Source organism: Protopterus annectens, chromosome 7.part0 (genome assembly GCF_019279795.1).
Source record: "Protopterus annectens isolate FY-2018-M chromosome 7.part0, PAN1.0, whole genome shotgun sequence".
Classification (NCBI taxonomy): domain Eukaryota; kingdom Metazoa; phylum Chordata; order Ceratodontiformes; family Protopteridae; genus Protopterus; species Protopterus annectens.
The window spans coordinates 502,583,392-502,603,835 of NC_056739.1; the positions used below are offsets into that span (position 1 = coordinate 502,583,392).

The following is a 20,444-nucleotide window of genomic DNA, read 5'->3' on the forward strand; positions in this document are numbered from 1 at the left end:
ACATTCACACAGTTGAGCACACTCAGTTTGGCTTCGTGAAATGCAGACCACCCCTCCTGAACTGGGAGGATTTCTTTGACAGTTATCCAGGCTACAGATGATTGAAATGAGCTCAACACAGCCTACCTATACCTCGCTAAGGCCTTTGACACCATTCCGCAGTCAGGTATCATAGATGAACTCACCAACCTGGCCATGTATCCATACATCACAAGATGGATTGCAAACTGGCTCACAGATGGATCCCACACATTAAGAGTTGCTGGCTACATGTCAGATTCTACATCGTTAATGACTGGTGTCCCCCAGGGTTCAGTCCTGGGGTCCCTCCTGTTTGGTATAGACTTCTCAAATGTACATGCCAACACAGGAGGGTTGTGGTTGACTAAGTTTGCTGGGAACTGTAAAGTGTTTGCCATAATAGATTCCCCGGAAGACACATATTCTCCAGAAGGGACTCTATGAGACAGATGTGTGGTGTCAGAATCATGGCCTCAAGATCACTGTGGAGGAATGCATAGTGATCCTCTTTGTTGAAAACAAAATACCCACAAACTACCACATAGGTGTTACCCCCTTAAAAATGACAAGGTGATAAGGGATTTGGGGACACAAGTAGATAGTCATCTTTCCTTTGACATCCATGTTTCCAAAGTGATTGGGAGATCCTATGTGGCCCACCTAATCAACAAAGGGTTTGCATCAGGATCTAAAGAGGTAGTGTTGGCACTCTACTCTTACATCATCAGACCCATCATTGAGTACAGTGCACCATTTTGGATGCACTTGACTTAGCATATCCAGCAGCTGTAGAGACCACATAGGTACCTCACCAAGAGGATTACTGGCCTCAAACAGTTGTGTTATGCAACACAACTGGTAAAACTAAATCTGTTCTTCATTGCATACCGCCTACTCAGAGGCACACTCTGCCTAACATACAGAACCATGTCAACACATAACTGTTGAACATGCTCCATCTACAGATAACAACATTGAGTTACCCTACACATTCCAGGGATATGAACCTCATCAGAATGATGAATACAACATGCTGGTGGGATAGAGTACCATCCCAGATACTTGCCTTACTGTGGAACAGAGTCCCAATGTACATGAGATAGAACCCCTTGCTGAAACTCTTCAACTGGAACCTTGATGAGTGGATGGGAAACAGACAATTCATGCCAGGCATCACATCAGCAGCCCCACTAGAAAGGGGCTTAGGGTACTAAGTATTAGAACTAGGCCTTGGGAGACTACCCAATGGTGTTGTGAAAGCTGCACAACTTGCCTAGGCTGATATATGCCTTCGTGGAGATAGTCTACTACATACCTATGAACCTATGTGACAGGTACATGTCTACAGATAGTAGATGTGTACTTCACTGTACAGTCACATTGTACAGCAGGCACATGGACCACATACACTGTAATGCTTACAGATACTGGTAGCTGTTATGTACAGTGGAAAGATGTGCACCTCATGTCTTTCGTACCATTGGGATGTGTGCTGGGTGGGACAGTCCTGGATGGCTCTCTGTCATGATCACCCTCTTACACACATCTCTGCCCATCCATCTTTGGCTTATTATACTATGTTCCCCCTACATATATATATAGGTACATAGGTAGGTAATAGGCTATCTGCCTGAAGGCATATATTAGTATGGCCAGAGTGTGCAGCTATCACCGCCCATAGAGTTAGTTCCCTAGGCCTCTGTGTAGTAGAGCTGATGAAGTGATCCATGGTGTGACAGTTCAGTTTCACATACACTGATCAAGGCTCATCTGGAAGAGTGTCAGTGAGGGACTCGGCTTAATGTTGGTTGGGAGCCTGTTCCAAAGCAAGGGAAGTCTGTGAGTTAGTAATGTATCCCTCCAACATGTTCTATTTAATGTTGTGATGATGATATCCTTAGAGCATGTGGTACAGTGAGCTTGGGTTTACTTCAGATAGCGCATGTACCACAGTTCTGCATTGGACATGGACCTGTCTGTTGGGCAGAGACCACCTGAGTAGACAGTATGCAATAGAGTACAGATTGAGTTAAATTCAGTCTTGTTGCATGGGGCAACTGTTTGAGGCCAGTAATCCTCTTGTTGAGGTACTTCAGTGGTCTTTCCAGTTGCTGAAGGTGCCTAGTCAGATTAATCGCAAGTGTGTTGCAGTACTCTCTGATGGGTCTGATGACTAATGAGTAGAGGGAGCCTCCTTTGACCTACATGCAAAGACCTTAGCAGTTTGTGGGAACACATAGAATGATGTTCTGACCACTTTGTGAATGTGTTTCTGGAAGTAGAGATGACTATCCACATGTGTCCATAGATCCTTTATTATCACCTCTATATTTAGGGTGTTGGCACCTATGTGGTATTTGTATGACTGTAGCTCGAGGCCATAATTTTGACACCACATCTGTCTGACTGAGACCCTTTTTAAGGATGTCTTTGTTGTCCCAAACATCGATTATGACAACTTTTTGCAGTCATCCACAAACTTTGCTAAACATAGCCCTTGTGTGTTTGACTGTATTTCTGAAAAGTATATACCAGACAGGAGGGGTCCCAGGACTGAGCCATGGGGGGAATCAGTTGTTACCAGCTTGAACAGGAGACCACAATTCGTACCTTGTGGGATCTATCTGTGCCCCATTTGGCAATCCATCAGATGACATATTTATGCACAGGTTGTTGATTTTGTGAATACGACATGTATCTGGGATGTTGGAAAAGGGCTTTTCAAGGTATACATGGGATGTGTGTAGCTCATTTCATTGATGTATGTCCTGGGTGACTGCCTTGAAAACAGTCTATCAGGTTTGGGAACCATGATCTGCCCCTGACCAAACCAAAATTGGTAGGGTTGGGTGTTTGTAGGCTCCCAATAGCTATGTTTATGAGTTCCATCATGATGGACTCCATGGCCTTGCAGATCAGGCTTATAAGTCAATAGTTCCCATGGTCTGTTGTGCACCAGCACTAGTGGAGTGTGCCAAACATTGCTGTAACACATTCAACAGTTTCATATCCTGAACAGAGAGTGAGTCTCAACAGACTGTTCAAGTGCAGGGTCTGTTTGTTTTGGAGCTCACATATGACACAGCCAGGGAAACCATGTCATCTCACAGACGCCATGTTTTTAGGTTTGGAAAGTGCTGTTTAACCATTGTATATATGATTTCTGGGTTTTCACAATCTCCAGGTATGATAATGGGCCCTTTTGCCAGTGAGAGGGGGGTAAATATGTATGAACCTGTCTGACAAGATGTTGACAATGTCAGTCATGTACATGTATTCATTTATAGTTTGCACTGACTCAGAACATATATGAGTTTACATTGATATTTATGACATAGCGAAAGAAAGTTTCATGGTTCTCTATGGACTCTTTGACAATATTTTTGCCAGAACATGGATTGGATAATGTTAGGAGTGCTCATTGTTTATTGATGATACTGATCTGAGATTTATTGATCTTCTTTGAATTTTCACTTTCTTTGAACAACTTATGTACTTGTAGTACATAGTTTGATTATGACAGGAGTCCAATATATTATATGGGTCTGTTTTCATATAACTGTGTGTGCAAGGCAGGATTGGTGAATAGTGACAGGTTTCTGGGGTAAGAACTGCAACTTTCAGATATGTGTGGCCCACTGCTGCACTCAGACATGGCCTAAGTGTGTGAGCATGCCCAGTATGACCTTTCAGTATGTGTCTAACTGAAATTTGCTAAATTTGTTTATGTGCGTGAGCATGCCCAGTATGGACATATATACTATATGTGTGTGAAAAATCAAGTTGTTTTTTACTTCAGGGCTCGCCTTTGTGTTGTACATCGACAGAAAGCACGCTGTGCCTGCAGGGCTTCCATGAGTCACTTTGCATAGACTTATCAACATTTCTACATACAGGGGGGACAGCTATTATTTGTACATTTCTACCCGGGGGCACACCTGATTGTTACTGTGGGTGTACATAGGATGAGGGGTTCACCTGACACTTATGCACATTTGCTAGGCCTGCACTGCTATGCCAGGTACTTCATTTCAGTCTGTATTGTTGCCTATCGTACTGGCTTGAGGCATATTACTGTACTACAGATCTTAGCTTCCAATTTCATGTATATTAGTTTGTGACTTCATAGCCTACCCAACCCACATCACACTGCCTGGCCTGCTGTTATCTGTCTGCATAGGCCTGGGTGGAAGTTCAGAGGGCATGATGCAGCATTTGTTTGTGTTTGCGTTGGTCTACAATTGTCCTGCTGTGTCTGTGCCAGTGAAATGCTGTCATGGCTTAGTGGTTCAGTACTGTGACTCTAGTGCACAGTGTCCTGAGTTCGAGCCCTGTCACTGCTTTTTATTTTCCTGCTGGGCAGACCTGACTGGTTAAGGAACAGTAAAGCAGGTGTGAGCGTGTTTACCCGATTTTGCTTGACTTTGCCTGACTTTGCCCAACATTGCCCAATGTTGCCCAACATTGTGCTAGTTTATGCGGTGCGCAGCTCCACGCAATTGTGCTTAAATATGCTAAACAGTTGTAAAATGTGCTTAGCACTGCTTTATTTTGCTTAAAATAGGGCAATCATGCCTCAGGTGGTGCTGCAGGGCTGCCTATGTTGGATGCACATAGTACACTCCCTGTACATGTTTGAAAACAGGTAGTGTCAAGTTAGGCATCCCTTTTATTGTATGTGCAAGTCAGAGAGTGGTGTAATTTCCAGGGTTCCTACTGAGTCAGTGTATGTGCTATGCGTTGCCTCTTTGCCAAGGCCAAGGAATACTACTGGGCACGCCTTCTTCTGCCTACTGGGGCAGACTCAGGTTGTTCCTCCTCCAAGTCACGCTGTGCCTGTGCAGGCCTTGGCAATGGTGGGAGGCTGTTTGGCCCTGCCCCATGCTGTTCCTGCTGCAGCTGTTTTCGCAGGATCATATTGTGTAGCATGGGACATACCATGACAATTTGGGTACATGTAGTTGGTGAGTACTGCAAGGCTCCACCAGATGTGTCCAGGCACTGGAACCATGACTTGAGCATCCCAAACACACACTCGATTATGTTTCTTGTTTGTGCGTGTGCCTCATTATGGAGTTCTTGTTCGGGTGTGTGTGCATTTCCGATGGGTGTCATCAGTCATGGCTCCAGTGAGTATCCAGCATCCCCCACTAGGTGACCATCAGGGATGTCCCCACTGGCAAATCTCTGGTACAGCTGCATCAGATGCCAGATGTGGGAATTGTGATAGCTTCCAGGGCAGCAAGCACAAACATTCATTATTATGCCCTGGGCATCGCACACAACCTGGCAGTTAATGGAGGGGAAGTCCTTGCAGTTGATGTAGACCCTACCCCGCTCACCGGGTAGTGCTTTGATGTGTATGTGCATGCATTCTATTTCACCCACTACCTCAGGGTATTCTGCTATTTGGTGGAAAAGACGCATATTGCTTGCCAATGCCTTACAGGAATTGGGGAAATATACATGCTCACTGACATGTGCTGACATGGCATCCAGGAACTGGTGCAGTATTCTGGATGCTGATGCCTGTGAAACCCCCATCATATCACCAGTTGGTCTCTGGAAGGTACCTGTAGCTAGCATTCGTAGGCCAACACATACATTGGTATCCACTGGGATGGGTTCCCCTCTGTTGGTTCTGTGTGTGAGGCGTGGCTGGCACAGCTCAACAATTTGCTGCAGGAGGTCTCTGTCTACTCTATAGCACTCCACTATCTCCAGCTCATGTAGCCCCTGGTAGGTTATCCTGGGTCTGTACACTCTTCTCCGTCTCCTCACTGTGGGTTGCTCAGCAGCATTCACAATATCACCACCCTCAGCATCTTACACATGTTGGCTTATGATAGCAATAGCAGCCCCTAACATTTTGTCTGACGTAAGCTTTTTAAGTTTTCACTCTTTGTATACTGCAGTGTTGCAGAGTTCTTGAGAAAAAAACATGGGGGAATGGTGTTTGCAGAGTTTATAGTGCTGGGCTGGGCTGGGTTAGTCTACTGCCTGTGTAATTGGCTGATTCTGATATAGTTCACCTGGCAGCTCTGCTAGTTCTCCTTGGTTAACTTCCTACTACTTATTTTCCTTCCTTTTCCCTTTCTGTTTCCACAAGGGGCAGCGCCGCGCAAACCAGCGCAAACACACGCACATGCACGCACACAGGCTTACACAGGCTTACACAAGCTTAGACGGGTGCACACACGTGCACACAGGCTTACAATGGCTTACACAGGCTTAGATGCACACCCGCGCATTCAGGCTTACAAGGCATACAGGCGCGCACACGCGCGCAGCTGGTGCAAGCACGTTTGCAAGAAATTTCAGATATATCCACAGTGTACACCTTTGGTTTCTGGGTTTCAGCTAGGACAACTTTAGACAGGCCTCTTGCAATCCTGAGCAACTCATGGCAAACACAAGCCACTCTGCTCTAATAAGCTTACAGTCTTTCAGACATACCCCCTCATGATGTCACCTATCTTCTACTCTACTACTCCCCTACTCCTACACTTACACTCTAGGGACATGGCTCACATACCAGGGAAAATTGGGATTCACTATCCTTATCCTCATTTGCATAGCCTACTAATGCTTGGTTACATCTCTCAAACTGAGCTTCCCCCCTTAGCAACCACTACTCAGTAGCCATGTTGTCTTCAACCTGCCATTCACCTGCATGACAGAATAATCTTTTTATTAAACATGCCTATAATTGGCTATTTTTAAATTATTTTCTGGTTTTTAAAGTGCCGCACATTTGCACAGCACTGCGTTATGTTTAAACATCGGAGATCGGGAAAAAAAAAATAAAAATTAATTTTTATTCATTTTCAACCTATAAAAATGCCAATGGCCTTATATTTGGCCATTGGCATGCTTCCTCAACTGAATGCATCCTTTATTTGGAGCTGTCATAGCTCCGTTTAGCTATTTGCAGAACAGTACTCTGTTACCAACGGAGTACATTTCTGCAAATAACACTACTCTTCCACGGACAGGTTAGTGTTTCCTGGATCGCAAATTTACCTCATTTGCCTAGCTTTCAGCAGCAAATGAGGTAATTTGCATAACATAACACTGTCCGGGCAAGAGTAGCTTTAGAACCTCTCATGCATGCCCCTGCTGGCTGTTGCTGGATGGCTCAGCAGACATATTGGCTGTCTGCCATCTTACACTACTCTTAGACTCCGTGCAAGCCTTCGTAAATCCAGCCCTACATTTTTAAACTAAACAGTAAATTCAAATACATTTGTTTTTTTCATGTCTACATTTTCCCTTCTTGCCTGTGCGGGAAAGGACAATTAGTTTTTGCAGTCAGTTTGTTAGCTCTCAGGTGTAACACCTGGAGCCAGAAATCTGAGATGCAGTAACTCTTTCAAGGCTGGAGATAAGATTGTGGAGGATGTACTATTGACTGTAGTATACAAATTCTGAAAAGAACCAACAGCATAACCTCACTCTAAAGACTCTTGAATTGAAAATGCATATTTAAATAAACAGTAAATAAACATTAATAAACATTTTCTGCAAATGCATATATATTTCTTATGTGGATTCCGTCCAAAAACTGGTTACTTGGAACACAAGAAATAGGATTTTTATGCTGTTTTAACAGTGAAGTGGCCAAGACTAGATGCACAAAACAACACAGCTGCATGTAGAGTCTGACACACCTGTTGTTTCATGACTGCTTGCAAAATTTGATGTTAACCTACAGTACACTGAAATATAAAAATGAATTAGAGAAAATAACATATAAAATACAAATAAGATAGGAAAATAAAGTCAAGAGCATAACGGAACAGAAGAAAAAATTTTAACCTTACCTAGATGTTAGATGTTTTTAAAAAGTGCATAGAGCAACACCTTTTATATAGTAGATAATGTTATTGGGAATTAGTGCATGTGTTTGTCTCATTTTGAAACTTTCATTTCCAAACCTGACTTATTTCTGACTGTGGTATTTACTGGAGCATTCTCAAACCACTGACAGGTACATTTACAAGTCTATACACTTTGTAAAGCATACAAATGCAAAAACATCCTAGCATGTTTTTTCACCATTTGCTGGATTATGATGAACATAACAAGATGCACCTTCTTCTGTAATGGGGGTGGCAAAGGCACAAAATCAGGAATGATTTTTAAATATTACTCTTACGCACTTGAATGTAGGAGAACTACAGGTTTGTGCATCAACCTTTATTTTCTTAACATCATGAATTGTGTCTCTCTAAGGTCTCACAGCTGATTTGCTATTAAAGATAACCTGATAGAGAGCACACACAGGGGACACCAACTTAGGCAATAAGTAAGTTTTCTTCATACTTTATTTCCCTTGAAGCACAAATACGGATGAACTGTTCCTACAGTTTCAAAGTTCCCCTCTCCATACCTCTCAAATATCCATATTTTTTGCTTCATATTTTTTTTTTTTGGTTTCTAATAAAATTTGAGGTTTTCTAACAAATCATTAAATAATGACATGCATTTGAGTTTCAGACTTTATATACTTTACAAAATGCATGCTAACACACATTCTGTTGTTCTAACAACCTTTAATATTTAAGATTTGTCCCTATTTTTTGTTCCTTTGCCCACCCCCCCACCCTCATAGCTCTCAACTACATATTTTATGAGAAACAGACCAAAAATATGAGGCATAAATGTGGGCATTCTGCAAAATTCTGGGCAGTTGAGAGGTATGACAAGGGTGAATGCATATGTGCGTGTGTGTGTTTGAGCTTCTCTGTGTGAGGGAGCCACTTTCTTTTTGCTTCTACATGTGTGTGTGTGTGTGTGTGTGTGTGTGTGTGTGTGTGTGTGTGTGTGTCTGTATGTAAATGATTGTGTCTGCAAGAGAGTGTGAGTGTATTGTTACATAAATACATATGATATATTTTGCTTGAAATGCCATGATCATGGTCAAGTACACTTTTCGCGCAGTGCGAAAATAGGGTGTTCCACATTTTGACTGTTTGTCACATATTGCTATGGTCTGTGTTCCACATTGGCCTCTTAGCAGGTTGGGGGCTATGCATGTAGCTAATGGCACAATGTTGCATCTTAGTGATTAATGCAGGAAGAAGCATTTCAGTAACAAACAAGTTAAACATGCAATAAATGTGGGGAAAGTGGCATATGAGTGCTATACATTCTAAACTAAAATGTTTATGTCATATAGGGATGATTTATATATTTACAAACTGTGTCAGATGCATTATTTGCAGTTTTAAATTGTATAGCTAACATAATTAAAAATCAGTACACTCTTTAAGAAGATAAATTAGGGTATTATGTATAATTAACTTTTCTTGTAGAGTAAATACTGATTTAGCATGGAATCACCCTGAGTTAAAAACATTTATTTAGATGTGATAGTTTTAAAAGGATATATGAGGACATCTCTATTACTAGATTACATATAAAAATTTTAAGTGTTCACTATATGTGTGAGGGTAAAATGACTGTTATTGATAATTGCTTATTATCAATATCAAAATAATTATAGAAAAATGACTGACTAGCATATATATTGATCACGGAGCTGTAAATATTATATTTGTTTTACATCAGAAAATACATGATAGAATTAAAGTAATAATGGTCTCACAAAAATACTGTTGCTGAATGAAAATATGCAGCTCTGTGAATAGTTTACAAATGCAGAAAGTACTTGTAACTTTGTTTCAAATAAGTATAGTACAATATGTAGTGATGTTTATATTTTAGGAACAATTAGTATTATTTCTAAATAAGCAGAAAAAGAAAGAGTAAGATGAATGTGAAAATGTTTGAGAATGCAAAACAGACTACAGAGGTTAATATGGAGATGTAAGATGGATTTAGTGAGGCTAGGTTATTAAGGGATGAAGTTAATAAGTATTTAAAATAAATAAATAATTGAGAAGAATAAAGATGCCAGTGAGAAAAAAAGTCTTATTCCAGAATATAAGACGTATTTAATATGTAAGTTGAAAAGAAAGCATGTATGAAATGTTAGTTTCATGTGGAGGGTGAGTTGGCAGAAGGTAGGGAACAAATGTGGACCTTTCTGAAAAGCATTTTGAAAAAAATGTATATAGAGAAGGGAAGTTGGATTTAGGGAAGAGCTGTGAACAGGAGTTATAACGAGAATATATATATATATATATATATATATATATATATATATATATATATATATATATATATATATGAAATTCAAGAGTTCAAAAGTAGGAACCTACTATGAAATGTCAAAATCTATAATCCAAGGATCAGAATGCATGAAAAATAATACCCCAAACACAGACGGGCGGAAAAAAAATAACTTTAAGTGTTTGGGGGAGGAGGGGAGGCAAGCCCCACTTCACTCTCTAATATCTAATTAAATAAATAATACATAAATAAAATAATGTAATGGGCACCCCCCCCCCAAAAAAAAAGCTTTTATATAACAACTCCACAGCCACACCAACTTGATGAAGGGAGAAATCTCACAAAACAAGCACATTTTTGCTGGTGTGATTTCTAAGTGTGCACAAGTAATGATTTCCTATGTGAAACACCAGTCAAGGTTATGTTCCTCAGAGTTTTTTCTTTGAACTAGTGACAACCTAAGAATTTTAACTCAGTCATCTGTAGAGGAGTTGAAACAAAGCAGGGCTGAGTGTTATGTCAGATAATGATCATGTGTTGAAATAAGTTTAAAGAAGTATTAATATAACTGGTAAAATTTGTAGAAATTGAGAGATAGGGGTATAGATAGATAGATGGATAGATAGATAGATAGATAGATAGATAGATAGATAGATAGATAGATAGATAGATAGATAGATAGATAAGATACATAGGTAGAGAGTTCCTTAACAACAAATTTAGGGAAATTGTGTAATGGGAGAAGATCATCACTTTGGAGATAACATTACATTTGAAAAGCTGAAAGAAATTTTGGATCAGGCATAGGAGGGAAGTCATCCATGATTTCAATGAGCAAACCATATAGGAGAATATGAGTTTGATAAGCATTTCATTTTTACAATTTGTAAAGATTTTTTTATGTATTTATTTAGCGTTTGTTTACCATCAAAGTCTGACTGGGACAGAGCCCATTTCCAGTGGAGGCCCAGGGAAAAATGCTCCAGATGCATGTCTTTGGAATATGGGAGGAAACCAGAGCATCAGGAGGAAACCCACAAGAATGCAAAGAGGACATATAGACTCTGTACAGAAGGCACCTCAGCCATGAATTGAAGCAAAGAAAATGTTGCTGGGAGGTGACAATGCTAACGGCTGCACCACTGCACCATCTGAAGAATGAAGGGGAAGGTTAATGGATACGTAAAAGGTAATGGACCAGCAGTAGATCTCTGATAAAATGAAAGAAGAACTATTGATAGTTATTTTGGTAGCTTATTATGCTGGCTTAGGGTTAGAGGATTACGGAATATGTTGTACAGAAATGTCAAAGTCTGTTCTTTAGTGAATCTGGATTGGTTAAGAATGAGTGAAGACTTTGTAACTGTTTCAGGTCTGTCTAGTAAATATATGGTTGCATAATTTTAAAAAGCTCTATTTTGGAAAGGAATTGGAGAGAATTATCATATCAAATAGTGTGGCTGCATGGTATGGATCAAATCACATTTGCATATGTAGAGGAATTAGTTGTTTTTGTAAGTAATCTAGAAGCTTTGCACAGTGAGTAGACTTAAATGGGGATACATGCATATAACATGAAGCCATACTGAGCACAGAATAAACTAAATTTTTTGCATAATCAAGGAACAAGTGAAATGGTTGCCTTACTGAATGGCTACTAGTGTAGCACATTTTCATATGGAAGAATTAAATTCTATGACAGATATGCCTGGATTGTGATTTATAAAACTGATACAGCTAAGCATCATTAGTCTGGAAAAAAATTGTATATAAAAACAACAGTCTAACTATACCAGAAAACATGTGATTTACTTAGCCTAATGTCTGTGTAGTATTATTTTTTTGTGTTGAAAAAACATCCAGGCCTTTTAGAAAGAAGATAAAGGAACAGCTATTTTCTGAACAAAAGGCCATAAAAGTCTTTTGGATGGATCATTGCACAAAGGTGTTTTCCTTACACAAAAGGCACAGTGATGCCAGAGCTGATTTGTATTAATGTCAGAGGTCCTGGTGCCAAGATGAACTTCTTGGGGAATGGAAGGGTAAAGATCTTGCAAAATCATCTTCTTTTGCCATTTCAGTGAATGGAATTTTGAATATTTTTCAGTCTGAAGTCCACATAGTGAGATAGATTTTGCATGGATATCCTAAAGTACTTGTATCTCATCCCCATAATAACTAGTCTTCTTACCTAATGTATGTTTTACAGCATGAAATCCAGTCTGTGCCCTCTCTGAAGGCACTCTTAACCTGTTGAACATTTTGCTTTGCTGTCTCTCTGCTGTCACTGCCTTGAATGAGCACTTTGTTAACTCCAAAACCTATAACCATAAAGTCTTCTGAATTAATCTAAAACCGTTAAGAATCCTGCTTATAACAATGTCAGAAGTATCACAAAGTACTTTAAGTGTTCACTCTGTGGGCTTTCCCCACTATTACATTTGCAAATCTTTCCTTCATTTTCTAACTGCAGAAGTCTTTTTTGATAGTTTGTGTATAACTTTTAACATTAGGATATATGTTTGCTTGGGTCTACTTCAGTAGACCGAAATCTCAATTACCGGACTTTTAAAAGACTGAGACGACAGAGCTGACAAGACATATTACTGACATCCTGGAACACCGACATTTCACTCCAGGTAAATAACCACTTGGCCACCATGTTGGACTTTGCCCCTCACCCCCACTGTAGTGCAGTCTCGGAGTTAGTATATTTAGTTAGGGGTGTGTGGGAGCACAGTCTCCCACATAGTGGGGTATGTGAGTGGGTTTACGTTGCATCAGTTTAATTTATTTTTCAGGTTAGCCAAGCGGTTACTTACCTGGAGTGAAATGTCAGTGTTCCTGGACGTCGGTAATGTGGCTTGTTGGTTTTGTCATCTCAGTCTTTTAAAAGTCAGGTAAGTGGGATTTTGGTCTACTAAAATATATCCTTTTTCCTTACCATGTATTTAACCTTATGATTTAGAACATTTGTAACAAGAATACTTTAATCCTCCTCTGTGATTACAAAATATTTACAGAAATCCTAAGTATACAGCTTTGGCTTACATACCTTTAATGACAGATACATGAACATTCATATGAGTATCACGGCCAAGTTCTGTTATTCCAAAATGGTAGCTCCCACTGTCATCCGATGACAGTGTGTTTATTGTAGCAGTCAGAAGAACAGCTGATTTGTAGTCATAAAGCGAGTATTTGCCTTTTGTGACATTGTGATCACTTTTGCCTTCATTAATTTCAACTAATTTATCCAGTGTGGCTGTTGAATATTCTCCTCTGACGAAGTACTTGGTATATGACTCATAACCCCTGGGATATGTCCAATTAATTAGAAGTGATTCCCCTTCTATCCCCTGTACAGCTATCTCAGCAGATGTTGTCACAGAGCCTGTAACTGAAATAGACAGGAATAGTTTGAATATTTTGAAACATACATGTTTCAAACTGAAAATGTCAGAGCTTCATTGTTCATGTGAATTTTGTGCAATCACAAAAGAGAAAGTAATATATCACTGAAGTAGACGCTGTAAATACAGGACACAATTTTTGTCATGCAATGTTTCATCCCTAATTATTGTTTAGCACCATAATTCACACTGACATTAGCAATACGAATACCTTTACATTAGATCCTCCATGGCTTCTACAATGAAACATAATTTCACACCTCCAGTCGTACTTTATGGGTTATTTTTAGACATGTAATGTCAGTCTGTAGGTCTGCTGAAGAGTACTAGATAATAGACAACAAAAATGAGTCTGTCATAATACCAAAGGTATCTCCCCACTGGATCTGTGGCAGACTGCCCATAAATGCTGAGACCGTCATCTGTTCATATATTGGCTGAGTTAATGGAGATGCAAGTCATGGCTGTATGTATAAATGCATGGAAAGACTTGTTTGCCATTTATACAAGGAGTCTACTATTTTCTTGAGGTACATTTGAAATCACTGACTAATTTGATAGCTACTTTTACCCAAAGCCACCAAATGAGCTGTAACATCACTTCAGCAGAAGCATTATTGTTTATTTGTACATCCTTCTTTGAACATAGTTGGAGAAATTTGTAAATATGTAAATGATATAATTTTAATATTATATGAGCTTTCTCTATATCTTTCTCATACATTTAAATGCAAAGTTATTCTGAATTGCTGCAATTTGTATGGTATTGAAATGAGAGTGGGCAATATATGTACAGTGAAAAATTAATGTTTTAGGGGGTTAATTCTGAAAATTCCTTATTTTCAGCTATATATATCACACTGTTAGATTAGACAGCATGACAGCCTAAGTGATGCAGCCATTGCTAAAACTAGTCTTTCTTTTCTTAGATGAACCCTGCCCATGCATTCTGACATCACAATGCCCATACATTCTGACATCACAATGTCCTAGGATGGGAAGAAAAAGTGAATACTCCATACATGCACTCAATCTCATATTACTTCACAAATGCAATGGACAGCAGTCTGAAGACTTTTAAAACCCAGTAGTTGATAAACTGTTCATAGTACCTTTTGAGCTCATTACTAAGTCACCATTTAGATAAATATACTTAAGGATTTACTTTAATTAATTTCATTTTGAACATTATGTGGTTACTCTAAAGTGGAAGGTAAGGGTCTGATAAATCCAGTTACTGTGGTGTACACCATCAGCATGGTATCCACTGGTGCTACTAGTCCAGGCAACATGGTTTGGTGTAGAAACTAGAAAGAGGGCAGAGTGTGTGTAGTTATTAATGAACTGAAGCAGTTCATGGCTGTTTCATTGTATAGCAGAATATTCATTAACATTTCAAAGCAAATAATATCATTATGGTCATGTGCTGAAAGTAAGAAGGCAAACAAGAAATGCATGAAAAGCAAATAAATTAAGAAAACAAAAACAACAAATGACGTATCGCTTTTTATTTTAACTTGGATTGTAGCTGAATTTCTCACACATGAAATATAGTAGCATATATGTATATATATATATATATATATATATATATATATATATATATATATATATATACCAACTACAGTCATTATATTCAAACATGCACAAGTTTAAACATTTTGGCAGTTTATGCTGGAAATCATTTAACAGGGTATTTCATTTTCATGTGCTGTTTACTTTAGTATGGGCAGTGATGTCACATATGTTTTCAACAGAAATATAAAATAAACTATATTTACATAGGATAGTTATAATATATATGAAATATGTATAATAAATATCTGTCCACAAAATGACCTCCTTTAGTATTAAAACTAACCTAGAACCCCCATCAAACTCCAAGCATGTTAAGAACTTTGCTAAGGCCAATTTCCTCAAGCTAAGTGACAGCTTATTAAAATTCCAAGTCCCTCCGAACCTGGATGACTCTGAGGCCTACTCTAAACTATACACAAAAGAACTGTACAACTGCAGTCATAGCTGCATAGAGAAGGCAGTACCTGTCCTAGTCAAACTTATGATTACTGGCAAAAATAAACCACCCTGGTGGATGCTTAGCATAAACAGGCTATTCAACAAAAGGAAATAAAAATCCTCTCCAAAGCCAAGAAGAAATAGACAAAGCAGTGAAAAAAGACACTCACCAGTCTAAATAAACAAACGAAACAGATGCTCAAATCTGCCAAAGTAAAATATAAGGCAATGATAGCCTCCCTGGGAAAAGATAACCATAAGGCTTTTTTTAATTATGTTCATAACTTTAGGGGAAATACTTGCAATGTGCCAATTTAATCATGAACAGCGATACTTACTCCCAGTTTGAAACTATAGCAAACCTGCTGGCCGGACAAGATCAATTCAAACTTCCCACCCACATCACCTCCTACCATACCCAAAGAAATACCTGCAACCATCCCTTACAAGTCGTTATGAGGGAACAGGTCTTTACTGCTTTCACCAAAGCCAAAAACACAGCCTCCATGGGTCCTGACAACATTCTAGGATACTTTGAAAATAGCTTAAAGCAGAATCTTTCAGGGCCACTAGAAACCATCTTTAGCCACATCCTTTGGACAGACTTTGTCCCAGAGGAATGGAGGACTGCAACACTTATCCATCTGCACAAGGGGGTGGCCCATCAACTGACCCGGGGAATTACAGGCTCATAAGCTTGACCACTCTTATCTGCAAGGCTATGGAGGGAATTATCATAGACCTGATCAATAGCAACATAGGAACTCTCCAAACACTGGACCAGACCCAGTTTGGCTTTGTCAGAGGGAGGTCTTGCCTTCTCAGTCTGGTGGACTTCTTCAAGAAAGTTACCAGGGCCACAGATGAGGGTAAAATGGTACACAACATTTAGCTAGACCTGGTCAAAGCTTTTGACACAATCGCCCACTCAGGGATCATAGAAAAACTTACAAAGTTAAGCATAACCCTCTACATCGTCAGATGGATAGCCAACTGGCTCACTGACAGGGTACATGTTTTAATCCACATTTGATAAGAAACCTGTTATTAGCAGTGAACCATGGGGCTCAGTGTTGGGAACCCTTCTGTTTGGTATATACTTCTCTGAAGAGAAAGCCAATGTTGGGGGCCTTTGACTCACCAAGTTTGCTGACAACTGTAAGCTGGGAGCAATTACTGAGTCCCTAAATGATGATGACATCCTACAAACAAGCCTAAAAATAACAAACCACTTGTGCCAAAACCATGGTCAGAGACTAAATGCTAACAAATGCTTGATGATACCTTTTGGCAAATCAGATAACCCTGTAAATTATAATATTGACAGCACATCACTAAAAGCAGACCCAGTTGTGAGTAACCTAAGAACACAGATAGATAGCAACCTAAACGGTGACCTCTGAGTTCTAGGGTACTGAGGAAATCCTTCTTTGAGGCTCAACTTATAAGTAAAGGCATGGTATCAAGATCAAAGGAAGTCATAGTGCCATTGTACTCAGCCCTCATCAGGCCCATAATAAAGTACAATGCTCCCATCTGCATGTACATAACTAGGTACTGACATCAGCTGCAGTGGCCCTAGAGGTTTCTCACTACAAAAATACAAAGCATAAGACACATATCTTATGCAGACCGATTAAAGGCCTTATCCCTTTACTCCTTCTCATATCAATTATTGAGAGGGGAATTATGCCTAACCTACAAGGCATTCTCTGATCCAGCACTAATAAAAATGTTACATATTTGCAAGACATATTATACAAGGGTTATGTGTTCCATGGACCTGCTCCTTATTTGTGATTCTAACATAATTTGCTGGAGAGACAGATTTGTATTCCAAAGGCTACCTCGTCTATGGAATAAACTTCCCATTTTCTTAAAACAAAGCTCGACCTTCACTTTCTTCAAAAAGAATTTGGATAAATGAATGGGGAACCGTAAATTCAATGTTGGGGTACTGCCCATGTCCCTTCTGGACAGAGGCAGTCTGTACAATGACTCAGGTCTCCACCACCCGAAGACCCACTACACTGAAACTACCCCATCCCATATCCTGGTAATTAAGATACAATATTGTCATATCTTGGGTAGTATTGGCTAGGCATGTAAAGGCTCTTGTGCCATTAGCCTAGTGATCATGTATAAACATATGAACCTATGAACCTGTATATATAGATCTTTGTAGGTGACTATATTTCATAAAAATACTTGGGTTAAATAAAACATTAAATACTATACCAGAAAAAAATATGTGATTACCAAATATTAGTATTAACTGATTTGGTTTGGACACTACAGCCTCCAACCATATTTTGTTTCATGAAGAAATCTGTAAGTCAAAAAGAATGGCTAAAACAGTTGTATCTCATAGTACTGAATGATAACTCCTCCTCATTTGGCCAATATTAACCTGTCTGCACAGTGCAAGTGCTGTTTGACATGTGATAATCATACAGATAAGAAGTATCGAGGCATTTCTGCAGTTACATCCTATGATGCCTCTAGGTGTTAAATATTGTTAGTTCATATCTGCATTAATAATTCTCAAACCATGCTATATACAAGGTATTAAAATATTTCATCTTAAAGCTTAGACAATGACAAACAAATCTGTATTAACCTCTAATGCAGATAAAGAGATTATTTAATATTATTTGTATGCTCTCCCAGGATAACACCCAAACAGTAAGAAATGGTGTGAGAGAAAAACATAAAACTTGTAGAAGTCAAACCAAACTTGCACAGACCACCAGCCAACAGAATAGCAGTAAAAACACAGTTCTAATAAAAGATAAGCACTTTCACAATTAAAAATTGCTTCCTCAGATCACAAATATGACTACAGGTAAGACCATTTAAATAATCAATATAATTAAGCAATCAACCAATCCTAGCACTGCTGCTAAGGTTACATAATAAAATCTTTTTCAGTGAAAAAAATCTTTACAAAAACATTTTTTAAAGAAACAATGTGCATACATAAAATACAACTTATATATGAAAAGTTTTCAAAGAAACAAATGTACATACATAAAATACAACTTATATATAAAAATGCAAATTTTTAAGACATATCTGGTCAACCTACTTTTTAGTTCTGGTTTCAGCAAAATTACATCATTTAAACCTGAACCTCTATGGGACCTAAGCTTAAGCATCCACCTCAGTCCAGCCCGTTCAGTTTCATTTACCACATCTGCCATTCTTATACCCTCTCCTAACACTTGTAATACCTGAAAATGAAACCCCTGTTCTTCACCATTCGTAATCATATGTTTAGCTAGTACACTATATTCTAGTCCTTTTCTCATGCAATATTCATGATCCCTCATGTATTCTTTTAAACGTCTGTTGGTTTTTCCTATGTAAAAATTGCACGTTTTTTGCAACATGCCAGATGCATCAGATGCTTAGCATTGCAATCTGCTTTTGCTTTAATAAAATAGATCTTTTCAGTGTCTGAGTGTACAAACTGTAAGTATATTAATAAATATGTAAGTAAATCTGTAAGTTTATTCATCCATCTACTTCGTTTCTTCCAAGAAGATCCCATTTCAGCAAATATTTACTTGTACAGCTTGGTATCTAAGAAGAATAAAACAAATGGATCAGTCCACCATCTTAATAATATACAGTCAAGAAATATAAGCACGACTGTGGGAAAATAAAAATAAACACACAAATAGTACTAATTAATGCAATGGATCAGCACCACTGCTTATCTGATTACATTTTAAGAGATAATATTTACTTCTGACAATATAAAGCAATTGGAGTAGTGTCAATAACAGACATGTGAGAACTAAACCAGGACTTTCAGTTTTGCAGCCGTGATGATTATTTTAGGTCTTCATGATTAGCAAGTGTCCTTTTATAAACTGCCCGTTCTGAATCTGAGATTTTATTAGATACATAAAACTTAAGGACAAAGCAAGGCAAAAGTGGAAAATAAAGCATTCTGAAGAAATAAGCCACCTTTATAAACTATGCAACTGTAATAGGCAAGCCATTCACAGGGACAAATCATCCATCCACAAAACCAAATAAGCAACCCTTTTAGCCAAATCAAAACACTCCTGAACAAAGTCAACCTACAAGTTGGCTAGCAAGCTCCCCAAAAATCATAAATTTTCTAACCTCATTACCTGTGGAGAAAAACAATTATCCAGCACTGACTTTCTCACAGAATTTCATATTCTCCCCATAGTACTGTCCACACATCCATAACGAACAATCAGTCACTATCCCTTCCCCACCCATCCCTCCATTCTATTTCAGACTTGTTAAACACTAAGATGTTGATACACTTTTTGACAATATCCCTGCAGACAGTCTTCCATGGTTTATCTACCACTATAGAGTATCTTTCTTTATCCCTCGTCCACATCTGCAACCTTTGCCTCACCAAAAACATCATGTTCCACATGTTCCACATGTGGAAAACTGTTCTAATTAAAAGTTATAAAGCAACAGAAACCCTTTGAGATACCACACCTCTGGCCCATCTCCACTCTTGCCATACCATGCAAAATCATAGAAAAAACATTTGTATATGACTACCTATTCAAATACATTTGTCATGTCATTTCCTCTCTCTAAAGCAACATGGAGTCTGACCCAGACACAGTACTATGACGGATCTGTGGACCCTACCTGATGATAGACTCTGTAATACTGACAGAGGCTGCCTCACTGCAGCTCTGTTCTTAGACCAAAGTAAAGCCTTTCATCGAATAAACTGCAACTTTCTAATTTACAAACTGCTAAAACTGGTATTAGCATAGAATCTCTACACTGTTTCCTAAACTTCTTATGAGACATACATCAAATTCAGAATTAAAACACTTTAAGGGCAAG

General features: G+C 38.7%; 1 protein-coding gene across 2 annotated transcripts in view; it reads right to left on the reverse strand.

Annotated features, from left to right (window-relative positions):
- LOC122806570 overlaps positions 1-20,444 on the reverse strand; it is a 674,088-nt gene that overhangs the window by 556,537 nt on the left and 97,107 nt on the right. For both annotated transcript variants that reach the window (XM_044077107.1, XM_044077106.1), the window contains exon 2: positions 13,214-13,558. In XM_044077107.1, the coding sequence (XP_043933042.1) occupies positions 13,214-13,558 (345 nt within the window). The remainder of the gene's footprint in view (positions 1-13,213; positions 13,559-20,444) is intronic.